The sequence below is a fragment of the Ovis aries genome, chromosome 6, assembly GCF_016772045.2.
Source record: "Ovis aries strain OAR_USU_Benz2616 breed Rambouillet chromosome 6, ARS-UI_Ramb_v3.0, whole genome shotgun sequence".
Lineage (NCBI taxonomy): Eukaryota > Metazoa > Chordata > Mammalia > Artiodactyla > Bovidae > Ovis > Ovis aries.
The window spans coordinates 102,935,542-102,957,888 of record NC_056059.1 but is presented as its reverse complement, the minus strand read 5'-3'; the positions used below and the strand labels follow the sequence as shown (position 1 = coordinate 102,957,888).

General features: G+C 40.4%; 1 protein-coding gene across 1 annotated transcript in view; it reads left to right on the top strand.

Annotated features, from left to right (window-relative positions):
* Positions 1–17,065, top strand: part of HSD17B11 (hydroxysteroid 17-beta dehydrogenase 11) — a 47,657-nt gene extending 30,592 nt beyond the window's left edge. Inside the window, 2 exon segments of the mRNA XM_004009981.5 lie at positions 12,519–12,635; positions 15,858–17,065. Of these exon segments, the coding sequence (XP_004010030.3) occupies positions 12,519–12,635; positions 15,858–15,948 (208 nt within the window). The 3' untranslated portion in view covers positions 15,949–17,065.
* Positions 17,066–22,347: the final 5,282 nt, after the last annotated feature.

The window sequence follows — 22,347 nt, the reverse complement described above, 5'->3', positions numbered from 1 at the left end:
AATAAAGTCTGCCACTGTTGCCACTGTTTTCCCATCTATTTGCCATGAAGTGATGGGACCGGATGCCATGATCTTAGTTTTCTGAATGTTGAGCTTTAAGACAGCTTTTTCACTCTCCTCTTTCACTTTCATCAAGAGGCTCTTTAGTTCTTCTTCACCATAAGGGTGGTATCATCTGCATATCTGAGGTTATTGATATTCCTCCCAGCAATCTTGATTCCAGCTTGTGCTTCATCCAGCCCAGCGTTTCTCATGATGTACTCTGCATAGAAGTTAAATAAGCAGGGTGACAATATACAGCCTTGACATACGCCTTTTCCTATTTGGAACCAGTCTGTTGTTCCATGTCCAGTTCTAACTGTTGCTTCCTGACCTGCATACAGATTTCTCAAGAGGCGGGTCAGGTGGTCTGGTATTCCCATCTCTTTCAGAATTTTTCACAGTTGATTGTGATCCACACAGTCAAAGGCTTTGGCATAGTCAATGAAGCAGAAATAGATGTTTTTCTGGAACTCTCATGTTTTTTCAGTGATCCAACAGATATTGGCAATTTGATCTCTGGTTCCTCTACCTTTTCTAAAACCAGCTTGAACATCTGGAAGTTCACGGTTCATGTACTGTTGAAGACTTGCTTTGAGAATTTTGAGCATTACTTTACTAGTGTGTGAGATGAGTGCAATTGTGCGGTAGTTTGAGCATTCTTTGGCATTGCCTTTCTATGGGATGGGAATGAAAACTGACCTTTTCCAGTCCTGTGGCCACTGCTGCCATTTCCAAATTTGCTGGCATATTGAGTGCAGCACTTTCACGGCATCATCTTTCAGGATTTGACATAGCTCAACTGGAATTCCATCACCTCCACTAGCTTTGTTCATAGTGATGCTTCCTAAGACCCACTTGACTTCACATTCCAGGATGTCTGGCTCTAGGTGAGTGATCACACCATTGTGATTATCTGGGTCATGAAGACCTTTTTTGTATAGTTCTTCTGTGTATTCTTGCCACCTCTTGTTACTGTCTTCCGCTTCTGTTAGGTCCATACCATTTCTGTCCTTTATTGAGCCCATCTTTGCATGAAATGTTCCCTTGGTATGTCTAAAATTCTTGAAGAGATGTCTAGTCTTTCCCATTCTATTGTTTTCCTCTATTTCTTTGCACTGATCGCTGAGGAAGGCTTTCTTATCTCTCCTTGCTAATCTTTGGAACTGTGCATTCAAATGGGTATATCTTTCCTTTTCTCCTTTGCTTTTCACTTCTCTTCTTTTCACAGCTATTTGTAAGGCCTCCTCAGACAGCCATTTTGCTTTTTTGCATTTCTTTTTCTTGGGGATGGTCTTAATCCCTGTCTCCTGTATAATGTCACGAACCTCCGTCCATAATTCATCAGGCACTCTATCAAATCTAGTCCATTAAATCTATTTCTTACTTCCACTGTATATTCATAGGCATTTGATTTAGGTCATACCTGAATGGTCTAGTGGTTTTCCCTACTTTCTTCAATTTAAGTCGGAATTTGGTAATAAGGAGTTTATGATCTGAGCCACAGTCAGCTCCCGCTCTTTTTTTCGCTGACCTTTGGCTGCAAAGAATATAATCAGTCTGATTTCGGTGTTGACCATCAGGTGATGTCCATGTGTAGAGTCTTCTCTTGTGTTGTTGGAAGAGGGTGTTTGCTATGACCAGTACGTTCTCTTGGCAAAAGTCTACTAGCCTTTGCCCTACTTCATTCCGTACTCCAAGGCCAAATTTGCCTGTTACCCCAGGTGTTTCTTAACTTCCTACTTTTGCATTCCAGGCCCCTATAATGAAAAGGACATCTTTTTGGGGTGTTAGTTCTAAAAGGTCTTGCAGGTCTTCACAGAACCATTCAACTTCAGCTTCTTCAGCGTCACTGGTTGGGGCATAGACTTGGGTTACCGTGATATTGAATGGTTTGCCTTGGAGACGGACAGAGAGCATTCTGTCGTTTTTGAGATTGCATCCAAGTACTGCATTTTGGACTCTTTTGTTGACCATGATGGCTACTGCATTTCTCCTAAGGGATTCCTGGCCACAGTGTTAGATATAGTGGTCATCTGAGTTAAATTCACCCATTCCAGTCCATTTTAGTTCACTGATTCCTAACATGTTGACATTCACTCTCCTGTTTGACCACGTCCAGTTTGCCTTGATTCATGGACCTGACATTCCAGGTTCCTTTGCAATATTGCTCTTTATAGCATCAGACTTTGCTTCTGTCACCAGTCACATCCACAACTGGGTGTTGTTTTTGCTCTGTCTCTTCATTCTTTCTGGAGTTATTTCTCCACTGATCTCCAGCAGCATATTGGGCACCTACTGACCTGGGGAGTTCAATTTTCAGTGTCCTATCTTTTTGCCTTTTCATACTGTTCATGGGGTTCTCAAGGCAAGAATACTGAATTGGTTTGCCATTCCCTTCTCAAGTGGACCACATTTTGTCAGAACTCTCCACCATTACCTGTCTGTCTTGGGTGGCCCTACATGGTATGGCTCATAGTTTCATTGAGTTAGACAAGGCTGTGGTTCAGTGTGATCAGATTTGGTTAGTTTTCTGTGATGGTAGTTTTCAATCTGTCTGCCTTCTGCTGGAGAAGGATAAGAGACTTACGCACACTTCCTGATGAGAGGGATTGGCTGTGGGGGAAACTCTGTCTTCTTCTTATGGGCAAGGCCATGCTCAGTAAATCTTTAATCCAGTTTTCTGTTGATGGGTGGAGCTGTGTTCCTGCTGTTTACCTTGGGCCAAACTATGCTGGCCAAACTCGCTCCAGCACCACACAGCCACTGCTCGCTCCAGCAGAGTTCTAATTAGAGGACAGAAAAATTCTTACTTCAGTTTGTATTTTGAACACTAAATAAAATCTCTAGTTTTCTTAAACCTCATCAACAGTACTTTGCTTAGAGAGATCAAGTAACTTGACTGTAATTAGCAGAACTGAGTTTCAGATTGAAATTTCCTTTTCTTTGCAGAGGGACAAGCCTTTGAGAAAAAAGGAAGCAATCCTCTAAGGGACCAGTTCAGAATAATTTGCTTTATACTTATGTTGGAACTTAAATTCTCTTTTAAGGCACATCAAAGATATAGCTTATTGTTATTATATTTACATATCTAACACACTGCAAAGAAACTGTTTTACTGTAAGGTTTATAATGTAGCATAATCTGAGTTTATTGGAATTAAGTGTAATCAGGTGCTCCAAGTAAGTTTTTTGACAGCTAACAGTTATTTTTGTTAAATAAACTTGGTTATTGGGCTTCCTCGGTGGCTCAGTGGTAAGGAATCCACCTGCCAGTGTAGGAGACACAGTTCTGTCTCTGATCTGGGGAGACCCACACGCCTCAGAGTGACTAAGCCCGTGCACCACAGCTGTTGAGCCTGTGCGCTAGAGCCCCAGAGCCACAACTACTGAGCCCACAAACCCTAGAGCCCGGGCTCCGCAATCAGAGAAGCCCCTGCAGTGAGAAGTCCAAGCACCGCAACTAGAGAGGAGTGCTTGCTCTCTGCAATTAGAGAAAAAAACCCTCGCAGCAGTGAAGACCCAGCACAGCCAAAAATAAATAAGTTAGTTAATTAAAAAATAAATATACTTGGATATCAAGAAATCATCTTATTAAAAGCCTTTATTGAAAGCCTACCAAATACAAGGTACCCTGGTGGCTCAGACGGTAAAGAATCCACCTGCAATGCGGGAGACCTGGGTCCGATCCCTGGGTTGGGAAGATCCCCTGGAGAAGGGAATGGCTACCCACTCCAGTATTCTTGCCTGGAGCATTCCATGGACAGAGGAGACTGGCAGGCTTCAGTCCATGGGGTCACAAAGAATCAGATACGACTGAGCAACTTTCACTTTTCCACCTTTCACTGAAAGCCTACTAAATACCAGGTACCCTACTAGGTCTAGATACCTGACATAAATTGCCTCTGATCTTTAAGATGGGAGAACTTGATTTGGATCCACACCATCGGTTGCCTCCCCCAGCTCTAGTCCTTATAACAATCTGCAAGATTGCCCATTTTATGGACAAAGAAACTGAAACTTGGAGAAGTTAAGAAAATTCCCCAAGGTTCCGCAGTCCCAGAATGGCAGACTGGAATTCTTTCCTGGGTCCCTGACTCCAAATGCCCCTCTATTCCTAGCTTTCTTTTTTCGACATAATTTTTTATTGAAGTTTTTCCCCAAGAATCATTATTTTTAAAATGTATATTAAGTGTTTCATTGGAAATAGCTTCATTGCTTTTAAAGAGTCTACGCTTCCTAATTGATTTCCTTTTTCTGGTACCTGGAAACATACATGCTATTTATATAAGCTACCTTTCTGATAACAATATGCTGCCGTTAACTTTCTGTGTTGATATATAAAGAGCTAACTTGTATGCATGTGCTCAGTCATGTCCGACTCTGCCACCCCAAGATCTATAGCCCGCTGGACTCCTTTGTTTCCCGGATTCTCTAGGCAGGAATACTAGAGTGGGTAGCCATGCCCTACTCCAGGGATCGAAGCCCAGTGTCCTGCATTGCAGGCAGAGTCTTTACCATCTGAGCCACCAGGGAAGCCCAAAGAGCTACCTTACTCTTCCTTTTTCTTACCTTACTCTTTCTTTATTTTTATTTTTGGCCACACTGTGTGGCATGTGGGTTCTTTGTTCCCAGACCAGGAATCCCACCCATACCCCCTACAGTGGAAACTCAGAGTCTTAATGGCTGTGCTGCCACGGAAGTCTCACCTTATTCTTTTTAATGTTAGCCTAATGATCCTTGGATGTAAATTTTCTCTGTTGATGGACATTTAGATCTCAAATCTTTCATTATTGCAATAAATGCATATTTTTGTGTGCATGTATACATGTACATATATATACGTTATGTGTTTATATATTCACATGTATATATATAAGTGTGTCTGTATCTTTGCTTTTTCTCTTTTCCCTTGTTTTTATTTTTTTCTTAATTTAGTTTTAATTGAACGATAATTTAGTGTTGGTTTCTGCTGTACATCAACATGGATCAGCCATAGTTATACATATGGCCTCTCCCTCTTGAGCCTCCCTCCCACCTCCCACCCCATCCCCCCACTCTAGGTTGTCACGGAGGCCTGGTTTGAGTTCCCTGAGTCATATAGCAAATTCCTACTATCTATCTTACATATGTTAGTGTATATGTTTTCATGCTACGTTCTCTGTTCGTCACAGCGTCTCCTTCTTATCCCCTCCCCAGTGTCCATAAGTCTGTTCTCTATGTTTGCATCTCCGTTGCTGCCCTGCAGATAGGTTCATCAGTACTATCAATATATGATATTTGTTTTTCTCTTTCTGACTTACTTCATTCTGTATAATAGGCCCTAGGTTTATCCACCACGTTAGCACTGATTCAAATGCATTCCTTTTTAAGGCTGAGTAATATTCCATGTGCATAGGTACTACAGCTTCTTTATCCATTCATCTACTGATGGATATCTAGGATGCTTCCCTGTCCTAGCCATTGTAAATAGTGCTGCAGTGAACATTCAACCATCTTATTATAATTATTTTTTTGAAACAAATTATTGGGTCAAAATGTAGGAACTTACTTTTGATTGATTGATTAGATTACCCTTCTGAAGGACTGTTTTAATTTATCCTCCCCCTGGCAGGGTATAAAGTGTCCATTCCTCTCATCTTTGCCAACTTTGAATATTCAGTTCAGTTCAGTCGCTCAGTCATGTCTGACTCTTTGCAACCCCATAAACCGCAGCATTCCAGGCCTGCCTGTCCGTCACCAACTCCCAGAGTTCACCCAAACTCATGCCCATTGAGTCAGTGATGCCATCCAACTATCTCTGTCGTCCCCTTCTCCTCTCACCCTCAATCTTTCCCAGCATCAGGGTCTTTTCCAATGAGTCAGCTCTTCGCATGAGGTGGCCAAAGTACTGGAGTTTCAGCTTCAACATCAGTCCTTCCAATGAACACCCAGGACTGATTTCATTTAGGATGGACTGGTTGGATCTCCTTGCAGTCCAAGGGACTCTCAAGAGTCTTCTCCAGAAGAAGGAACCCTCTTACACTGTTGGTGGGAATGCAAACTAGTACAGCTACTATGGAAAACAGTGTGGAGATTCCTTTAAAAATTGCAAATAGAGCTGCCTTATGACCCAGCAATCCCACTGCTGGGCATACACACTGAGGAAACCAGAACTGAAAGAGACACATGTACCCCAATGTTCATTGCAGCACTGTTTATAATAGCCAGGACATGGAAACAACCTAGATGTCCATCAGCAGATGAATGGATAAGAAAGCTGTGGTACATAGACACAATGGAGTATTACTCAGCCATTAAAAAGAATACATTTGAATCAGTTCTAATGAGGTGGATGAAACTGGAGCCAATTATACAGAGTGAAGTAAGCCAGAAAGAAAAACACCAATACAGTATACTAACACATATATACGGAATTTAGAAAGATGGTAATGATGACCCTGTATGCGAGACAGCAAAAGAGACACTGATGTATAGAACGGACTTTTGGACTCTGAGGGAGAGGGAGAGGGTGGGATGATTTGGGAGAATGGCATTGAAACATGTATACTATCATGTAAGAAACGAAGTGCCAGTCTAAGTTCGATACAGGATACAGGATGCTTGTGGCTGGTGCACGGGGATGACCCAGAGAGATGATACAGGGTGGGAGGTGGGAAGGGGATTCAGGATTGGGAGCTTGTATACACCCGTGGTGGATTCATGTCAATGTATGGCAAAACCAATACAGTATTGTAAAGTAAAATAAAGTTAAAAAAAAAAAGAGTCTTCTCCAACACAACAGTTCAAAAGTATCAATTCTTCTGCACTCAGCTTTCTTTATAGTCCAACTCTCACATCCATACATGACTACTGGAAAAACCATAGCCTTGACTAGATGGACCTTTGTTGGCAAAGTAATGGCCTCTGGTTTTTAATATGCTGTCTAGAAAAGACCCTGATGCTAGGAAAGATTGAGAGCAGGAGGAGAAGGGGACGACAGAAGATGAGATGGTTGGATGGCATCACTGACTCAATGGACATGGGTTTGGATGGACTCCGGGAGCTGGTGATGGACAAGGAGGCCTGGCATGCTGCAGTTCCTGGGGTTGCAGAGTTGGACACGACTGAGTGACTGAACTGAACTGAACTGAACTGAGCTAGGTTGGTCATAATTTTTCTTCCAAGGAGTAAATGTCTTTTAATTTCATGGCTGCAAGTCACCGTCTGCAGTGATTTTAGAGCCCCCCAAAATTAAGTCAGCCACTGTTTCCATTGTTTCCCCATCCATTTGCCATAGAGAGATGGGACCAGATGCCATGATCTTCATTTTCTGAATGTTGAGCTTTAAGCCAACTTTTTCACTTTCCTCTTTTACTTTCATCAAGAGGCTCTGTAGTTCTTCTTCACTTTCTGCCATAAGGGTGGTGTCATCTGCTTATCTGAGGTTATTGATATTTCTCCCGGCCATCTTGATTCCACCTTGTACTTTATCCAGACCAGTGTTTCTCATGATGTGCTCTGCATATAAGTTAAATAAGCAGGGTGACAATATACAGCCTTGGCATACTCCTTTGCCTATTTGGAACCAGACTGTTGTTCCATGTCCAGTTCTAACTGTTGCTTCCTGACCTACATATAGGTTTCTCAAGAGGCAGGTCAGGTGGTCTGGTATTCCCATCTCTTTCAGAATTTTCCACAGTTTACTGTGATCCACACCGTCAAAGGCTTTGACATAGTCAATAAAGCAGAAATTGATGTTTTTCTGGAACTCTCTTGCTTTTTCAATGATCCAGCGCTCTTAATCTTGGCCATTATGATAGGAAAAAACAGTGCTTCTATGTGATAGTATATTTTTGCTTATTAGAAAGGCTCACAGTCATCTTTTCATGTTTAATAACTCCTATTATCTTCTCTGTTTCACTCTGGTTATACAGATCAGACTGCCTTGTACAAGTGCTTAGAAAAATAAGGTTGAGGAAGTTCCCTTATGTTCCTGGGTTGTTGAGTAATTTTTTTTCATGGAAGAGTGTTAGATTTTGTTAAATGCTTTTTCTATGCATATTGAGATGATCATGTGGGCTTATCCTTCATTCTATTAATATGGCATATTACATTATCTTATTGCTATATTTGATTTGATGGTATTTTGTTGAATATATTTGCATCTGTATTCAGAAGAGATATTGGTAGTAGTTTTCTAGTGATATCTTTCTCTGGCTTTAGTAACAGGGTTATTGTGGCCTCATAGAATGAGCTGAGAAGTGTTCTCTCCCCTTCTGTCTTTGGAAAGACAATGAGAAGGACTGATGTTAATTCTTTAAACTCCAGTGGAGTTCATCATGAAGCCCTCTAGTGCTGGTCTTTGCTGGGAGTTTTTTGATTATTTTTGTTAAATGTTTTGTTAAAGATGTTTTGTTAACGCACTACTCATGTTTTCTATTCCTTCTTGTGTTAGTTTTGGTGCTTTGTGTGTTCCTGGGAATTTGTACATTTAATCAAACTTATCTAATCTTTGACATATAATTATTCATCATATTTTCATAGTCCCTTTTATTTCTCTAAGATTAGTAGTAGTGAACTCAGTAATGAACTCAGATTTATTCTTGATTTCAACGGTTTCTCTAATCTCTTTTTTTCTTGGTTAGCAAAAAGTTTGTCAGTCTTGTTGATCTTTTCAAAGAGCCAGCTTTCAGTTTTATTGACTCTATTGTTATCTGTTCTCTCATTTATGTCTGCTTTAATCTTTATTATTTCCTTTATTTTGCTTGCTTTAGAGTCAGTTCTTTTCTCTAGATTCTTCAATTGGGAAGTTAGGTTATTGATTTGAAAAAAATTTTTTTTTAATTTTTGGCTGCACCTCATGGCTTGTGAGATCATAGTTCCTTGACGAGGGATAGAACCCAGGCCTCTGGCAGTAGAAGCACTTGAGTCCCAACCACTGGATCACCAGGGAAGTCCTTTCTTGATGATCTTCTGTCTAGTTGTTCAATCCATTGTTGAAAGTAGGATTAATGTCTCCAGCTCTTATTTTTAAACTGTCCATATCTCTTTTCAATTATGTCACTTTTTGCTTCATATATTTTGGGGCATTATTATTAGGTATATGAATACTTTTCAATTAAATGCGTTTGCCTTAAATTTGTTTTTCTTTTCCATTAGTGATATAAACAATGCCACATAATCTGGATTCATTTGTCGAGAATAATTGGATGCTCTGATACATTGTTTTAAAATGTCTACTCTCCTATGTGTAATATACATAACAAAATTTATTTTCTCTAAAAATTTAGCTTTTGTGGGTTCCACAGAAAGACTAGGCTTCCCAGGTGGCACTAGTGGTAAAGAACCTGCCTGCCAATTCAGGAGACAAAAGAGACGTGGGTTCGATCCCTGGGTCGGGAAGAGCCCCTGGAGGAGGGCATGGCAACCCATTCCAGTATTCTTGCCTGGAGAATCCCATGGCCAGAGAAACCTGGCAGGCTACAGTCCATACAGTTGGAAAGAGTCAGACACAACTGAAACGACTTAGCACGCACAGAAAAATAATTAGTTTTTCATTGGCTAGTACCATAAAAAAGTTGTTATATAAGAAGGTGACAAGTAACATTTGTATAATATAACTCTATAAGTATTTATATGTACATTTTCCATTTAACTGTCATATTACCCGTGGAGTGCAGAAGACAACTTATATTCCTTTGGTGACACCATGCTGGTAACTTGCAATTGGCTATGTTGGGAGTGTTCATATCATAGAATCTGAAAATGCTACAAAACTGATAACTCTGTCCCTTGGAGAGTCTGTTGGTACCACTGCATTATCTCCTGTTTTCCAATTAAGTACAAAGCCAAAAAATTTTGAAAAGTAGAGATGTCATCCCCCAAATTACTCAGCTACCTAAGTGGTGAAATTAGATAACCACTTGGGTAGTTCTACCTGAAAATACTTTCTCCCTGAGTATTCTTAAGATCCCACATGCATTCGTCTTCTCCATCCCAACAGATAGGCCTGAAGTGTTTTTGAATAGTTTCAACAAAATCCATTATCTATATTTATTTAATAGGATTCGCAACTCTTGTTAACATTAGACTATCGAGGAAAAGGTATTTCCATATACTGACATTTTAATGATTTAGATTTGATTTTGCTAAGAAACTGAATTTTTTCTGGAAGGCTTTTCTTACAGTCTTTTTATCATGCTACTAGACAGTCTTTAAATTCAGTGAAAATTCTTCTGGCAGAGGCTAAGACTTTAGGTAAGGAGATCAAGTAACTAAGAGGTTCAGTGATGTCCAACATCACTGGATTGGTAGGTTAGCAAGGCCACAGTGTGAATGAAGACATGTGCTGTCCTGTTTACACAGGTGTTTGTGGGATTTGATGGAGCTTGGGGATACGGAAGCCTGGCAGCAATATGCTTGAATTTCCCTCTGAACACTTTTCAAGGCATAAACATCCTTCAGTTTCTAGAATCACGCTGCTTGGCACTGTTTACCTGCTAATCCCACAGGCTAAAGGACTGCTTAGTCTTCTTCAAGTTGTCATTGCTTTTCATTGGTGCCTCTATTGGGCCAAAATCCATCACTTTCATTATTACATTTCCTCTGCATTTCATATGTAATATTGTTGCACCAGGGTTCTGGGGTAAACCCAGGATTCTAATAAATGACCTATTCTGAGAATGAACTTCCTGGTGGCTCAGTGGTAAAGAATCCACCTGCCAGTGCAGGAGACGCGAGTTCCATTCCTGGGTTGAGAAGGTCCCCTGGAGAAGGAAATGGCAACCCACTCCAGTATTCTTGCTGGGAAATCCCAGGGACAGAGGAGCCTGGCAGGCTACAGTCCATGGGATCACAAGAGTCCGGACACGACTGAGCGACTAAACAACACAATGCTGAGAATGAGAGATTATACCACGTGTGATTTAAGCTCTGTTTTCCTTCATGTATCCAATGATCATGCTCACTTACTTATTTATTTTTTTTGGCTGTGCTGGGTCTTTATTGCTGCATGAGGGCTTCTCTTGTTGCAGAGCACTGGCCCTAGAGCTCAGCAGTCTGATTGTGGTGTGCTGGCTGGGTTGCTCAGAGGCATTTGAAATCTTAACTCCCCTACCAGGGATTGAACTCATGTCCTCTGCAGTGAAAGATGGATTCTTAACCACTGGACCATCAGGGAAGTCCCCTCATGTTCACTTTTAAGTACATGCTACACTTTCCAGCTGTCCCAGTCTTACTTTACTGCATCTTCTTCTTTCTGAATGAACTATTCTGTATTTGTTCCTAAAGAATCTCATTCAATTTGTTTAATTTTGTCCCACTTAACCAGTCACACACATTTAAAATCTGCCCTCCAAAATGTTAGTCACCCAGTTTGATGACATTTGCCAATTTAGTGAGTAAATTTGATTATGCATCTTTTTTTTTCTAAGTCATTAATAAGATATTAAAAATTCAGGACCAACTCTGGTGCAACTCCAGCCTAAGTGCACTTATTTCAACACCCAGACTTTTTAGGGACTACATGCTACTCAGTAGTACATATGCCAGGATGATTACACAGTAAAGATGTAACATGAGCTAAGTAACAAAGCTGAAAATTAAAACAAGACTTAATAAAGATTCCATATGGAGATCAAGGACTTAGAGCTGGGCATAGTCCTATGTTTTAATTTTTCTGATTCTTCAGAAATGGTTCACTAAACTGTCTTAATAGAATAATACAACATATTATGGAATCTGACTTCTTTCTTAAGACTTCTAGAGATTTAAAAATGAAATTTATCAGTCCTACCTAATCTAGTTAAATTAATTTGAGTCCTAGTTATTCCTATAGTTCTTATTTGAAAAATAAGGACTCTAGTATCTCCTCTTTGTAGAGTTGTTGGAAAACTTTAGGGAGATGATCTGGGTAGAATGTTTAACACAGTATGCAGTACATGATAAGCACTGTCTTGCTGTTTGCTGAACCCAGGGTAGGCAAGGTGTGAGTTAGGAAGCTGGAAGAAGCTGCGAGGAGCCTTAGGAACTACAGACATGCTTTATTCGCTGATGGCTGATGTAGCCGCAAGGGCTGTTCAGGTGGTGCTTATATAGATATACAGAACAACAGTGGCATGTGGCCAAGTGAGTACATCATGATGTGTGTGTGCGGTGCTATAAATAATCTCAGCTGTTCCGTAGCCATGCAGAGTCATTGTTTACAGGATGTGGGGCATGAGCAAGAGGACAGGGATGGGGGCGGCAGGGGGCAAGAGAGACTAACCATTGCCATCTTGGCTAATTGCTCTTCCCTTATAAGCACTAAATAAGTGGTTTTATTTTGTTATTATTATTGCTAAAATAGATACCATTTTTGAGCACCTGTGTTGGGCTGGATGCTAACTATAAATCAGTTATATAATGGTTTGTATGGTAACTTAACATACTCATTTGGCACCAAACCAAAGCTGAAGCCTCAGTGAAATGTTTTGGTTCTGAAGACTACTTCTGTTTCAGTTTGGGACCCACCCTGGAACCTGAGGAAGTGGTAAACAAGCTGATAGATGGGATCCTAACTGAGCAGGAAATGATCTTTGTTCCATCTTCTCTCAACTTTTTATCATTGATGGAAAAGTAAGTGGCAGTGATGTTTGTCCCCATGATAAATTTTTCTATTACATGTTTTAACTCAGCTTTAAAGCCAGGCATTTGATAAAGCACATGGATTAAGTTAATAAAAATAATAGTTAAGCTTAAGGAAGCCATCCATTTTTAAAACCACATTTGTTAATCATTCAAGCAAGATTGGAATGGGCTTCCCTGATAGCTCAGTTGGTAAAGAATCCACCTGCAATGCAGGAGACCCCGGTTCGATTCCTGGGTCAGGAAGATCCACTGAGAAGGGGTAGGCTACCCACTCCCGTGTTCTTAGGCTTCCCTTGTGGCTCAGCTGGTAAAGAATCCACCTGTAATGCAGGAGACCTGGGTTCAGTCCCTGGGTTGGGAAGATCCCCTGGAGAAGGGAAAGGCTACCCACTCCAGTATTCTGGCCTGGAGAATTCCACGGACTGCATAGTCCATGGAGTCACAAAGAGTCGGACACGACTGAGCAACTTTGACTTTCAGGATTGGAATAGCAATAGTTAATTGCAATAGCAATTAGGCAACTAATTTCTATTAAGTTTTTAAAAAATATTTTTTTAAAGAAAGAAGTTTGTATATTTCTGGAAGTCCTATCATAAATGAATGCATATGAAGGAGGGTAATTTTTAAGCATTATTACATAATGGAATTATGTGACATTGATATTCGAGATCATAGTCAAGTTTTAGACATTCATTTTAAATATACAACAGATAATCACTGAGCTCTTACTTTGTGCAAAATTATACTGAAGCATATTGCTAAATAATCTTTTATACTAAAAGAATTGCTAAATTATCTTTTATAATTTTAGAGACCCTTGAGACTTGCTACTTCAGATCTGGCCCATGGACCAGCAGCCTAGGCATCACCTGGGAGTTTGTTTGCAATACAGAATCTTCTGATTCCCCAAATCAGAATTTGCATTTTAGTAAGACCCATAGGTGATCTGTATGCATATTCAAATATGAGAAGCATTTCTTTGGAGCAGTAGCTTTCAACTTTGGTGCCATTGGAATTCACCTGGGACTTTTAAAAAAAATGCCAACACCTGACATCTGCTCCCAAGATTCTGATCTAAATGGTCTGTAGTGTGGCCTGGTCTTTGAGAGATACAGCCTTCCAGCGATTCCAATGTACATCCAAGATTGGAAACTGCTGGTTTAAAGAATGTCTCATAACACATTACCCCGTTACTTTTCTGGGAAGGCTGTGTGCCGATGAGGCTGCTTGAGGGGAAACAGAAGAGATGACTTAGGTCAGAGGGGGATAAAAGCCTCTTGCTGCTTGTCCCTAGAGTCAGGCTTCCATGACATAGATCATTTGGGAAGTCAGTTTGAAAAATAGATACCTGGATCTTACCTCTAGAGATTTTAAGATAAGATGTTCGAGTTGGGATCCAGAAATCTCTTATTTCAACAGGCAGTTGTTGCAGGCATTCGGTTCAAAGATCATACACTGAGAGTTAGTGACATAGAGTCCAAAAAAAAAAAAAAAAAAAACACACCCAAGAGATCAAAAGCACAAGTGGCTTGCGTCAAGCTTTTCAAGCCCCTTCTGCTAGGAACTGTGGTTGAAACTACCTTAAAGTTTAGGTAGTAAAACTCCAGGGTCTTCTTGGTGAATAAATGAGTTAAAACCTGTGAAGTGTTTCACATTACACTTGTATTATGTAAGTGCTCAGTGATCAGTCCTTTAGAATGTAACTCTCTGAGAGCAGGAATTTGCCTGGTTTTCATCACTGTATCCTCACACTTTGGAGAGTTAATGGACACGTTTGTTGTTGTTGTTGTTAACCACTAAGTCGTGTCTGACTCTTTTGAGACCCCATGGACTGTAGCCCTCCAGGCTCCTCTGTCCATGGAATTCCCCAGGCAAGAATACTGGAGTGGGTTGCCGTTTCCTACTCCAAGGATCTTCCCAACCCAGAGATCGATCTCGAGTCTCCTGTGTCTCCTGCACTGGCAGACGGATTTTTGACCACTGAGCCACCAGAATTAGTTAGACAGGTTGTCACATGGGAGGCACGAAAATGTCTGTTTATTGATTAAATAAATTAAGATTACCTAGACCATTAGCATAGAGATTCACAGTTTGTGTTCTAGAGTTAGATGAAGCTGTGTTTTTATAACTTGCTCGCTACATGAACATGGATGAGTTATCTAACTATTTTGAAGCTCAGTTTCTTCATCTGTCATACAGAGACAAGACTTTGCAGGAGCGAGGAATAAACAGAATAATGCATTTAAAATATCTAGTATATGATAAAAATACATTTTTATATATTGATGCTACTATCATTGTAATTATCACTACTATTAATATTGCCCTGATTTTCCTCTGACTGTGAATGTTTAGTGCTCAATTTTCAAACCTTATTTTAATTCCATCTAAGCAGATGTCTGTATATAGTTACACTGACTTACATATTCTGTTTAGTTTTTTCTCAGACTCATTGGAATGTGACAAGTTCCTCAGTATTCTTAAGTGTAGGGTAGGGAGAAAAAAATTAAACCTACTATGTGTCCATCACTGTTTAAAGCATTTTATGTATTTTAAAATGTATTTATTTTTAATTGAAGGATAATTGCTTGACAGTATTGTGTTGGTTTCTGCCATACACCAACATGAGCCAGCATTTTATGTTAACATCGATTCTCCACAAGAACGCTGTGGCATAAGTGCTAATTCCTTCATTTACATGGAAGGAATTTAAGCTCTTCTGTTAAATAACTTGTTCAGTACTATGTTCAAAACCAAGCACATTGCCTGCATTTTCTTTTAGCAATTCTGCTTTTTTGGTATCTTAATGGAACATTTTAATAGTTTCTGAATTGCAAAGTATAAAATTAGTTCCTATTCTTACTTCCTTTTCAATGTCAATTTTCTTTTTTTAAGAGCCTTTAGAGTCTGAACTATTCAGTTCTATACACCTTGTCTTTTAGGTATTTTTAAAAATATTCAAGTGTATTTATTTTGAAGGCTAAATCTTTCAAGTCACTCTTACTGTAAAGAAGCCTAAACCTCTTCTCTTTTCCTTTTCAAAAGGAATTGGATTTCTTTGGAAAGAACACATAATAGTGACTCAGAGTTAATGTTCTTAATCTTATTTAACATGGACATGAAATATGATAAATATAAGTATTCTTAAAGATATTTTACAAATGTACTTAATATTAATGTCCTAATTATTTTTATGTATCTTTCTTCTAGGGTCCTTCCTGAGCGTTTCAAGGCAATTTTAAAACGAAAGATTGATATTAGGTTTGATGCAGTTATTGGATATAAAATGAAAGGAAAATAAGTGCTTACGTTTCTTAAAAACTGATTTACCAGGTTTAGGTTGATTTCATCTAATTTTAGTCAGAATTTTAATGTTTTTAAAAGTATCTTTTAAATAATTAACTTGTTTTCCTTCAATATCACCTTTTGAGGCTCTGTCAGGTCCTAATTTCATATAATACAGAGAAATATATTAGGAACTGATTTTGTGGGGAAATGGAGAAAAAGAGAAACAGTTTTGTAATAATTTCTAAGATTTTGTGACTCATTGAAAGCTTTGCAAGGTATGTAATGTGAATATTTAAGATACATGTTTACTTTCATTCAGCTTTTACATAATTCACATTCCTTTTTCTATTCTACGTAAGAAACAGAAATTTCAAGCTTGCTAAATGTAATGAAGGACTGTATCTAGTGGCGTTTCATAGTGTCACGTGAGTGTGTGTTCCTTGGCTCTTTGTCTCATCACAACAAAGATTTGGCGCGACGGACATTAAAGCCCTCGGCGCGTCACAGCTCTCGGGTCTTGGACAAACCGTGTTATAGCTCTTAGGCAAATCAGTGTTACAGCTCTATTTTATTGAAAAGATAGCAGGAGAACCGTCCTCAAAGCGTGAGGGCATGCCAACTCAAAGATTTGAAGGGAAGAGAGTGGAGGAGCGCATGGGAGAGGGGGAGAGAGAGAGAAAGAGCGCACACATGCGGGAGAGGAAGAGAGAGAGAGCACGCGCTTTGGCTCCTCCTTTTTTGTTTTTCCTCCACCTGGGCCTGCCGTATGCAAATTGGGCTTAGCCAGGAGTCCTGTTTGTTCTACCTGAAGTCTTCACTCTGGTCCTCGGACCTTCCTTTGACCTTCCTTGTTTTTTTAGCCACCACCATTTTGGACTCCTTTTCCCTGTTCTACCTACCTAACAATAGTGAATTTCATGTGATGTAAGAAATACTGCCCAAACATTTCATCCTACATCTTACTACTCTGTTTTCTGAGAAATACCTCATATTCCCATGTCAAACATTTCAGCACAGGGAAAATGGAGATAAATAATGTGTTGCAAGTATAAAAGCATCATTGGGATTTGAGACAAAGAATTGGGAAAATGTACCCATAAGTGGCAGCAATAATAAATGAATTGAACTCAGCTCTTGGTGTTTCTGTCTTTTTATTTTGAGCAGAATACAGCTTAACCTTCAAATGAAAGGAAAATGGATTATGTAATCACCGTTTTTTATTTATTTTTTTCTCTTTTTAGTATCTGGAAATTTGTTCAAGGAAAGTTGGAGTGGTAAAGTGGAAAGTTGCCATTTCCTTCTCCACTAACACACACATACTATAGGTTCTATTACATATAAGGAAATTTCAACTGAGGTATCATTTCTATAATAAATTTCTCCCTCTTTCTCATCAACTAACTTCTTTGATACAAAGAATCAAAACACAATTACTGTTAAACTATATTCTGTGTTTAACTGATATAAATACATACCTGAATAAAAAATGCCTGCTTTCCAAAAACATCATTATATTTGAATATTGTAACTTAGGGTCCTCTCCATACTTCAGCTATAGTACAATATCAATCGGCAGAGTTTATATATTTAATGAGATCCCATCATGTTAACAGAGAAAGACACTAGAAGGTGGAGAGTCTTCTAACTCATTTTGAAATAGATTGTTTATTCTTTTGATTACTTGTTCCAGGTTGCCAAGAAGCAATTTTCAGCAGACTAGGAGAAAGCCTTTACTGAAGTTTCAGTAAAAGAACTGAGGCCCAAAATGCACTAAGTTTCCGCTTTCACAATAAACATGCTTTGGCTTTTAACACAATTGTCTGAAATTAACCCTTGGATGAATTTTGGCATTGACCATTATGAGAAATAAGTACTACTTGTCTTGTTTGTGGGGTACTTCTTGGTTATTATGCTGACAGAATGGTAATCAGTCCCTTTTATTGAATGCTAGCTACATCCTAGGCACACTTTGCCATTTAATCCCCCAACAATCCTGTGTCACAGGCAGTAGTGAGGAGGTTCCCAGGAGAACCTCAGAGGCTGGAAGGTGAAGGAATGCGGCAGGTGTTCTGAATGTTGTTCCCTGCACATTTTTATTTGAAAAGCTTGCTTCAGCTCACCAACATCAGGCAATTACTGCTGTGACTCTAAGTCTGAAGACTTTTCTCTGTTATTTGAATGAAGTTAGTCCTAACTCTGATGGCCTCCCTGGTGGGTTAGTGGTAAAGAACCCGCCTGCCAATGCAGGAGACATAAGAGATGCGGGTTCAGTCCCTGGGTCAGGAAGATCCTCTGGAGAAGGAAAGTTGGAGTGGGTTGACATTTCCTTCTCCACTAATAGTAACCCACTCCAGTATTCTTGCCTGAGAAATCCCACAGACAGAGGAGTTTGATGGGCGACAGTCCATGGGATCGCAAATTCGGATATGACTGAAGCTACTAAAAAGCAGCAGCCCTAACTCTGAACCTACTCTGCCAGGGTCCAGCCCCGCAGGATCCAGGGGAACCTGAAGGAGAAACAGCGTCAGCGAATGATTGAGAGAGAGATAAGGAAAGAATATTGTAGATAAGAAAATAGAGGAGAGAAAGAGGCTGATATTCCTTGGTTTACACAGAAAGCTAACAAAGTCTTAGAAGCTCAGGCAGGAAAGTGAACGCAGAGAGCCTCTGTGTTCCAAGGGATCAGCCTGAAAGAGAGGGAGGGAGAGGGAGAGAGAAAAAAAGAAAAACATGGGGTGCCCAAGCTTCTTTGGTGAGCGAGGCCCATTATTTTATTTTCAAAAGGGACTTTTATACCTTAACTTGTACATAGAGGGAAATGAAAGATGCAAAGTCATACAGAGTCAGCCCAAACATTACATCTGTTTTGTCTTTATCAAAACCAGGATTTTTTCTGCATACCTTTCCCATAAACAATATTGTGTACATTATCCTTTGGCCTTGGAGGCCTGTGAACATTTTATGACCCTCTTTTGATAAAGGTTGCTCACCCAGAAATTTTATTTTCCCTTGAAATGTTTTTTCTTTATATTTCTGATCTATGTCAGCCTCAGAAAATGTTAAACAGAGTTACATTTCTCACGGAGCAAAGGTGCAGTGAGTTACAAGAAAGAAAGAACCAACTAGCTCAAAGGTCTGATGGGGTTAATTTCAAGGCTACACTTGTTTTTCTTACATTCCAACTATATTAACTAATACACTCCCTGGTGCACAGTGGATAAGAGTTATGGGAACTTAGCAACAAGCATTGGCCCAATAATGAAGTCCTACACCATCACAACTCTAATAACTTTTAACTCTTTAAAAGGCTCTATGTTTTAGGTTTCCTGTCCCTCTCACAGTTGGGAGGCTGTGAACAATCATATGCGTAGCTGCAAGAGTCTGGATAAACCTGCCAAGCAAGCTAGAATGCTAACAGAGGGGGGGTTGAATTGAAATATTCCTCTCATGTCCAGGAGACTTATTAGCTAGAGCCCTAAGTTGATTTTCTCCAGAGAAAGATGGTTGGGGATAGCCCCCTGTATGTCAGAAGAGTTGGTGAAAGGCACAAAATAGTAAGACAGACATATACTGGTTTTGGGGTAGATGCTCAAGCTGGTCTAGGGAGACCCTCGAGTCCTAAAGCCTTGCTTAACAGTTCTGTTCCACATGACCTTGTCATGGATGAAATGGCCCGTGCTGGCTCCCAGCACTACTCCTCAACAGTTTAATGGGAAAGTCCATTTCAGCCATCAACCAGGCTATTTGTAAGGGTCATGCCCAAATCCAAAAGGCTCACTTTGTCTTGAGATGAAAGGGGAAAGACTCCTAATTGTCAACTGTCATGGTACCCTGAGATTGTAACTGGGACCTTGATGACTGACAGCTCTCTCCTTTGCAGGGTGCAGAAATCCTGACTGTGCCATGGAACTCCCCTCCATGGACACCTTTCTCTGAGCTCTTGCTGTCATGCTGGACCCTGCCATGGGACAACTGGGACTCACCAGCCTCTCTCCTATTCCCTTTGAGAATATTCCCGTGCTTACTTCTCTTTTTCACTTCCCCCCTAAAGCCTTGCCCCCACCCCATACTACCATTCTCGCTTGCCAGAAATCTACGCTTCTTAATGAAAATGAGGATTAGAAATAGTAGGGAATCAGGCCAAAGAAAAGGGTCGAGATTGACCTTCAGGACCTCCTCAACATCAATTTGGCTGATGAGTAAATGGCTAATAAGTATCTTACTCAGGGAAAGGGAGCAATTAAGAGCTTCCTCTGCCAGACTGGGTGATAGATTTGCATGTGCATGCATGCTGAGTCATGTCTGACATTGTGCAACCCCATGAACTGTAGCCTTCCAGGTTCCTCTGTCTGTGGAATTTTCTAAGCAAGAATACTGGAGTGGGTTGCCATGCCCTCCTCCAGGGGATCTTCCCAACCCGGGGATCAAATCCACATCTCTTCTGTGTTCTGCATTGGCAGGCAGATTCTTTACCACTAGCGCTGCCTGGAAAGCCCAGTCTTAATCTACATTGGAATCAAATCCTTCTCCCAGATAGATAGGAATTTCTACATGATCTGAGAGCCAATCTGATCAATTTATTTTTCCTTTTCTTTCTTTGTTTTTGTTTTTGTTTTTGTTTTTTGTCTAGGGATGACTAGGTCAACTTCAGAATCGGAGAGATGTACCTTTTATAGGCTTCCCTATAATTACAGGCACCCTAGTATTGCAAAAAGAGCACTTGGTCATTCTAATTCAATCTAGCTAATTCTGGAACCTTGGTTTCTTCATCTATAAAAGGATCAACTTAGATAACATAGTTTCCTAGATTATCTCCAGTTCCAGTTAAACAGATCTTTAAAATTCAACAAATGCAAAACCTAGCCTCCTCTCGACACTGTGTTCTAACAAAGAATGACACTTTTAACAAGTGTCCAAGCCCCAAACCTGGTGCTGTATCTGCCTCCTTCCTTTCCCTCACCTTTATCTCTCTAAAATCCCCATCCCCAGCACTCACATTCAATATCAATCACCATTCCCACATATATATTTCCAGCCTGAATCTTCCCTCTGAACACCAAACAGACATCCAAATACCTTCTTGATATCTCTGCCTGTATGGCCAATAAGCATTTCAAGGTAGTATTACTGACAGCGAGCTTTTCACGTGATCCCAAACCTGCTCCAAACCCCATTACTCATTAGTCCAGTTACTCAGGCCAAAAAGATTTGCATCATCCTTGACATCCATTGGAAAAGAACTATTATTTGCTCTACCTTGAAAACGCATCCAGAATTCTGTCACCTCTTAGCATCCCTACTGCTAATTTGTATATGTGCTCAGTCATGTCCGACTCTTTGATATCTTATGGGATTTCCCAGCCAAGAATACTGAAATGGGTTGCCATTTCCTCTTCCAGGAGACCTTCCTGACCCAGGGAATCAAACTCATGTCTCCTGCATTGCAGGTGGACTCGTTACCACTGAGTTACCAGGGAAGCACCACCCCCGCCACTGCTGTCCCCTAACCCAAGTCACCGTCACCTCTTGTTCCCCTTTCTGCTTGTCCCAACACAGTAGCCAGACTGATTCTTTAAAATATGAGATCCTGTCATGCGTCAGTTGTAAGTCTTTCATTAGCTTCTCATCTGAAACGTAAAGCTAAAGCCCTTTCTATGACCAACAAGGCCGTCTGTGGTCCAGTCTTCTTACCTGCCCCCTTACTGCCCGATCTGTCAGGGTTCCCCAGAGAAGCATAAGCAGTAGGAAGTTATATATATATATATATGAGAAGGAAATGGCAACCCACCCCAGTGTTCTTGCCTAGAGAACCCCAGGGACGGGGAAGCCTGGTGGGCTGCCGTCTATGGGACTGCACAGAGTCGGGCACGACTGAAGTGACTTAGCAGCATATACACACACAAACTGGCAGAGAGAGAGTGGGAAGGGAGAGAATGGATTTCGAGGAATTCAGGAATCAGCTCACATGACCGTGGTAGCTATAAAATCTGAAATTTGTAGGGGAAGCTGGCAGGCTGGAAACTCTTGAGAAGATTTTTGTTTTGTTTTGTTCAGTTTTTATTATTTTATTTTATTTTTCACTGCACTAAGTCTTTGTTTCTGCCCAAGGGCTTTCTCTAGTTGCAGCGAGCAGGGACTACTCTCGAGTTGTGATGTTTGGGCTTCTCGTCACAGTGGCTTCTCTTGTCCTGGAGTATGGGCTTTAAAGGGCATTCAGGCTTTAGTAGTTGTGGTCCACAGGCTTACTTGTTCTGCGTCATGTGCGATCCTCCCAGACCAGGGATCGAACCCATGGCATCTGCACTGGCAGATGGATTCTTAACCGCTGGACCACCAGGGAAGTTCTGTTGGGCAGATGTTGATGTTACAGTCTTGAGGCAGCATTCACTCTTACTCAGGATGTGTTAGTTCA